Raw genomic sequence first — 6,503 nt, 5'->3', positions numbered from 1 at the left:
AAGTTCGTAAAAAAACTTTTCTGTGTGACTTTGTCCTCTCTGCCGAAAGCTAGCCTCCCTGTATCCACGTCTCTCCTTCTGTCCTTGTCTCGGAACAAAAACTCTGAGACAAAGATGGATGTGGCAGCACGGAAAGAGAACCGTGTTGTTTTATCGGTAGGCGTACGTACATGTATCGTTCGTGCGGGAATAATCCTAAAACTCGGTACAGCTTCAATTCCTTGTCTCTGTGAGCCAGAGGATGTTGAAATGCTTCCCCCACCATGCAGATGTATGCATGACAAAATGAAACGGAGACCGTGGGCTAGTCACTGGAATAAATATAGAGATACAGAGCTACAATTATCATGTTTTATAAAGATGCTGTTCCTTTCCCGACACGACGTAGGTTTGTATTTCCTTGAGAAATATTTTCTTTCTCCAACTGTCTTCCCGAAAATGAAATGATTGTTATTCGCAGCTAGTTCTTATTTTTCTACTTTGGTCTGTAATGCCCCAGGTAGATTGTGATTTCATTTGAAGCTTCCTAATTAAAAACGAGAACAAGCAACCGAGAACAGGAAAAAAAAGAAGATAATTAATTACAACTTGCAGTAATTACAACTTATATTGGTACATTGGGGTTATTTTGTGAAAACGAATCCACACGCATTCATGCCCCACAATTTCATTTTTTAAATGTTTTATGTAATACCTGTTAAAAAATGTGGCCGTAAATTTTTTACGAGCCCTCGGCTCTGCTCGGCATGTTGAGCCACACTGTGACTGCTAAACCAACTGCCTCGGGGGCCGCTGCCGGGGCCACAGAGGCCCCCCGCCTCCTCAGTCTCACTCGGATTCGCAGGGGCCCCCGATGTGTGGCCCCTTTGACTTCTCTTAATCACATATTTTCAAAGCGCCGGTCCCCCAAAGCCGGAAACGTTTTGAACCATGGCATAGATGGAGAAAAACAGAAAGGGAAAGTCAAGATTTGTCTCTGGCCTCAAAGAGCTTTCCTTCTGGCTGCGCGCTGTGCGTCGGTTTGGATATGGAATACGACGACAAACAACTTTTGTTTGTGGGATGCGGAGACGTGAGGAAGTGTGTCATGTTTCTTGCGGCTATGTGTTGTAGCTCTCTGATCTACAAGCTGTCGAGTGCCCCGTCGGACTTGGTGGGGGATTCGATCGCGGCGCAGCTCTGGGAATCGTTCTATGTTGTAGAGCTATGACCAATGTGCACAGCCAGGCTCATTTGGTCCTTTTTATTCAGAAAATCACTGAACATGCAAAGTATAAACACTGATAGGCCCAGATAGATAGTTTAATAGCCTATTTATGTATGTATATAAAACGGTATCTTGTAACTGAACCATACCACGAACGTGCCACGACTTCGACTCCCTTTGGATAGAAACTCTTATCATGAGACTGTCTCTCTATCGACCCAGAGACCTTTGACTAACTAGCCTGCAAACAAACAGACCGTCAAAAGGTTTCGGAGGGGAAAGAAAGATTTCACCTCAAAATGGGGGTCAAAAAAGTAACAGAAACGCACTGCACTGGAGCCTGGGAGCGGTAGGCAGGGTTTACAGAGTCACGTTGAGACCCATGGCCCTGCCGTGCACCGCCCCAGTCCGTCCCATCCGGTCTGGTCCGGTCTGGTCCGGTGAGGTGAGAGGAGGTGAGAGGAGGTGCGGTCCGGGTTTTTTTACGAGCAGGCCTGTGTTTGTTCTCCAGTGCCCAAGGAGGGTCTGAAGAGCCAGGCGGCGTTCGAGGAGATGAGGGTGAACTACATCAAGGAGCTGAGGCGCTCGGTGGGCAAGGCCACCAACAACTCTGGTCAGACCTGGCAGCGCTTCTTCCAGCTCACCAAGCTGCTGGACGCCATGCACGACGTGAGTCCCTCCGCCCGCCTGTCGGCCGCTCTGTCCGTGTGTCTGTCTGTCTGCCTCGGCCCGTCCGTCTCTCTGCCTGTCTGTATTCCTGTCTCTGTTGTTCTGTCTTTGTGTTTATCTCTCTGTCGGTCTGCGTGCCACTCTCTTTCTTTGCTGGTCTGCCTCTCTGTCTGCCATCTGTCTCTGTCTGTCCATTTGTCTACTCTCAGTCTGTCCCTCAGTCTGTCGGTCTGTCTGTCTGTCTTTCTCTTTTACTGTCCGTCTCTCTGTCTTCAAATCTGTTTGTCTGTCTTCCAGCCTCTCTGTGAGTTTGACTCTCTGTCTGTCCATCTCTCGCCGTGACTCTAGACCTTACTTAAATGTTTGCAGGCGCATGTACGATTGATTGCACATAGTTTGACCCGATATTCGCGTTGGACATAGGAGCTTAGTGGTTGGGGTGTTTGGGACTCGAGGGAGCTCTGAAAGGCCCAGGTTTCCATCCCCAATAGCTGAGGTGTACCTGTAGGCATTACGGTAACCCCTAACTGCTCCTTAAGGGCACCTCACTGAATTCACAGTAAGGCGCATTGGACTAAAGCATCTGATAAAAGACCACACAGCAAACAAGCATCAGTTTAAGGTAAATATAAATGTGAGGGCCGGTGAATGTACGATGCCTGCATGCAGATAACAAGGTCCACAGCGTTTTAAGACTTGTCACTTCCAGTGGAAAAAGTCCCTGGCAGTGAGGCGATATAGTGGCTTCAGCTTAATGCATTCAGTTAGGCAGGTTAATTGCACTGGGGCTTCAGAATAGGGCTTATTGCATTTCCAGTCTGTCCCTAGGGGGTGGGGGGTGGGGGGGGGTCTGATGTGCAGCAGGCAGGCCGGGCCCAGCAGCTCTGGTAGTGAATGGAACAGAAGGGAATCAATACCAGCTCCACTTTATTGAATCAGCATACAGGGGTCATCGCAACAATTGGGCTAAATTGCCTTTTTCTTCTTATGCAACGGTCTGCCAGTGTGTGACAGAATGACAACAGGGGGCCTGGGCCCGGTGGAAAGGCCGAGCCAATGAAAAGGCTGGATAATCAGATCAAGAGACGTAGTGTTGATTCCGAACATGTGTCTGTGTTTTGTATTGATGCTAATGGCGGTGATCTCCTTTATAGGATTCAAAGTCTTAGAAGTATCAGTGGTGCCCCCAAGTGGCAAACTCAGTGGAATATATATCGACTTTCAAACCTGATCATGTGTCTGTTTGTGTGTGTGTCTGTATCTGTTTGTGTGTGGTGTGTGTGTGTGTGTCTATGTGTATCTGGTCCTATGTGTGCTTGTGTGTGTCTGTCTGTGTGTGTGTGTGTGTGTGTGTGTGTGTTTTTGTGTGCGTGCGTGTGTGTGTGTGTGTGTGTGTGTGCGTCTCTCTGTGTGTGTATCGGTTTCGTTAGCTGGTGAGCAACCTGCTGGACTTCTGCTTCTACACCTTCCGCGAGTCGGAGGCCCTGAAGGTGGAGTTCCCCGACATGCTGGTGGAGATCATCAGCGACCAGATACCAAAGGTGGAGTCGGGCCTCACGCACACACTGTACTTCCACAAGAAATGACCGCGCCCGGCCACTCCCCCCCCCCCCTGCCCCCACGCGGGACGGGGAACGCAGAGCACCGGGAGGACACCAGAGAGACGCACCGCAACACGCCACACACTGACACCGGGAGGAGACGCCGAGGGGCCCGCGGGGGGAAGGCGGAGGGGGGGGGGAGGAGGAGGAGAAAGAGGGGGAGGAGGGTGAGGAAGGATCGCCTCCTCTCTGGAAACCCGTGGAACCCGTTGGCCGTACCGTGCCGCCGCCGCCACCCCCACCGCCTCCACCCCCACCGCCGCCACCGCCCGCCATCGAAGCTCTCTCTCCAGGACGGAGGACACCGAGAAGGAGAGAGGGGTGCATTGCTGTGGTGTCCCTCCTTCCCACCCCCCCCCCCCCCCGATGCCCTGCCCACCCCACCCCCTCACCCAGGGGTGGAGATGAGTGAGGATGGGGGTCGTCCGTGGGGAGGAGAGATGACCCCCCTTGTATTCCCCTAAGACTCTCCGTCTTCTGTGGGCGGGAATTAAAAAAACGAAAAAACGGTTCTTGGGAGTCGAGGACATCGCACACAAACACAAACACTCACACACGAGCACACACACGGACCCAGAAGAAGGTCTTGGGGAGTGAGATAGGACTGATCATCCCTGACCCCACCCCCAGCCCCTCCCCCGTCCCCCTGTCCCCCCTTGCCAGACCCCCGTGCCCAAAAGACAATGACTTCAAAGTGTTTTCTATGGAGACCAAGCCATACATTTCCAAAATGAAGCATTTCGCCCCTTGCACCATGCGCAAACATATACACACACACACATTTATACAAGTAGTGTGTGAGTAGTAGGGGATTATCACAAAGTTCACACACTCTTCTCCACGTATGTAGAAAGAAATGCACAAACACACTCCACATAAACTACCACACACACCTTTTCTCACATTTAACAAAAAAAAAGACAAAAAACTCACTCATTAGCAGTTGCTTATGCAGTCTTTAAAGAAATGAACACAGTACTTCTCAAATATGTACAAAAGAAAAAGAGCCAATATCTAGTTTTAGCTTTGCAACGTATTGACTTACAGTAACGTAACAACACACGGCTAAATAATTAATTTGTTTGTTTTTTACGAGAAAACAAACCTAAGGCAAAATGTCTATTTGACTATATTTAAAGGGCTATACTAGCTGAATAGTGACTTCAATTCTAACCTTGATAATCCCAACCGTGACATTCTCCACCTGGGAGAACACAACTCTCAACTCTTTATTCAGAAAACCCTTTTTATAAATAAGAAAAAATGCAAAACACAATACAATCAGAACTAATATGCAAAACCTCAGAGCTAATGCTGTTTTAAAAAAATATAACATTTCTATCGTTTGGCGGTAAGCTTGAGCAAAATGCACGTAAGACACCCATTTCAGGATGAGTACTACTTTTTTTTCTCATTGGGGGGGAAAAAATTATTTTCTTCGTTCAAACGCTAGAAATGAAAAGTTCCAGACTTCAGTAGTGATGGCGGTTAGACCGAAGGTGCATCTATATACTAGTAAGGACAGTTATTTATGTGATCTCCATACTTGTCCGTCCCTATTGTTCCGTTCTACTCTCCATGAAGCGAAACCAGCCCTTAGTGAACTCACTACGTATCGTCTCTTCCCAGAAATAATAACAAATAATAATATGAATAACAACATAGCGTTTTCATACAAGGTGTGACGCCAGGTTTGTCGTTTTTAAACGACGAGCCCAGACGTTTTACATTTACGGTGCTTCTTTTTTCTACTAAAGCCATGCAAACTATAACGTAAATATGTACAGTAAACTTCACAGGCGCTCCATCCCGAATACTCACTTTGGACGCGGGCTCAATCCCTACGCTCTATTATCTTAATGTAATCCGAAAAAAAAAAAAAATTTAACAAAAAATAACACAAAAAAAAAATAAAACACCTACGGTCGCGATAGTGCTTTAAGCAAACGGCTTCATGACATAAATACCTGGCGTAACATTTACAGGTATAAAAACGCTGCACTCACCTTCTCCTCAGCTCCTGTACAAATACTTTTGTTGTTTTTTTAGGTACCTGTTGCGAAAAACAACCCGACACTTCGGTGGTTGGTTAAGGTGACATTTTGACTTTCTGTCAGTGTTGTTTTGTTTGATTTCTCTCATTTTATTCTCATTTTGTGGGCCAAAACTTCAAGAGATACCGGGTCTTGTAAGACCCGGTGATCTGGACCAGTACCGCGTCTCTCGCACCTCAGTGATGGCAAAGTATTTCGGAAAATACGACCGTGAAGCTACTGAAACAGAAGAGAAAGAACAGAACAGAAGACAGATAGACGCGCTGAGAAGGACGAGAATAGTTGTGTGCGCGTGATTATTCTTTGTGAGTTTCTATTTGCCGATGCGTGCGTGTGCGTGTGTGTGTGCGCGCGGGTGTGTATGTACTTGTGCATGCTCATCTACGTGTGGTGTATACTATTAAGTTTGTGTCTATGTTCCCTTTTGCAATCGTGAGTATTATGCATTCATATTATATAGGATTAACCGTATCCGATTTCTACACTTGGACAAAACAATGATTTTGCACAGAGGAGATAATACAATGTGAAATGAGACTTTAGCTGCAAGGTTGCAGAACAAAATTAATTTTGCCATGATCAGCCCAGCAAACAGTTGGACCAGAGCGAGGAACGGATTGTTAGCAACACTGGGATGGGTTGGTACACTGTTACTAGTGTTAGGGTCCATAGCGACCGTGGTCATGGCGACGAGGTGATGGTGGTGATTGTATGCGGTGAATAAGGGTGAATACAGCATATATATCAGTATATATAAATATATGTATATATATCGATGTATGTATATGTATAAACAAGCGAAAGCCCACTATTTTGTTTCACTTTATTGTTCCTGTTTTGTTTTTATTTGTTTGTTTATTGTGCATCGCTATGTACAATAATCTCTGACTTTGTCGTTCTTTGCCCCCCTTTAAAAAAACAACAACAACTGTCAACCGGTTTAGAGTGAATGGAAAAGTATTTTTGAAAGAA

General features: G+C 46.8%; 1 protein-coding gene across 1 annotated transcript in view; it reads left to right on the top strand.

The window, feature by feature from the left end:
• Positions 1-3,607, top strand: part of nr3c2 (nuclear receptor subfamily 3, group C, member 2) — a 63,760-nt gene extending 60,153 nt beyond the window's left edge. The window contains exons 9-10 of the mRNA XM_056586359.1: positions 1,719-1,876; positions 3,307-3,607. Coding sequence (XP_056442334.1) covers positions 1,719-1,876; positions 3,307-3,462 — 314 coding nt within the window. The 3' untranslated portion in view covers positions 3,463-3,607. The remainder of the gene's footprint in view (positions 1-1,718; positions 1,877-3,306) is intronic.
• The last annotated feature ends 2,896 nt before the right edge of the window (positions 3,608-6,503 follow it).

This window comes from Gadus chalcogrammus, chromosome 3 (genome assembly GCF_026213295.1).
Source record: "Gadus chalcogrammus isolate NIFS_2021 chromosome 3, NIFS_Gcha_1.0, whole genome shotgun sequence".
Classification (NCBI taxonomy): Eukaryota; Metazoa; Chordata; class Actinopteri; order Gadiformes; family Gadidae; genus Gadus; species Gadus chalcogrammus.
The sequence above is the reverse complement of the archived record's forward strand: the minus strand, read 5'-3'. Positions and strand labels throughout refer to the sequence as shown.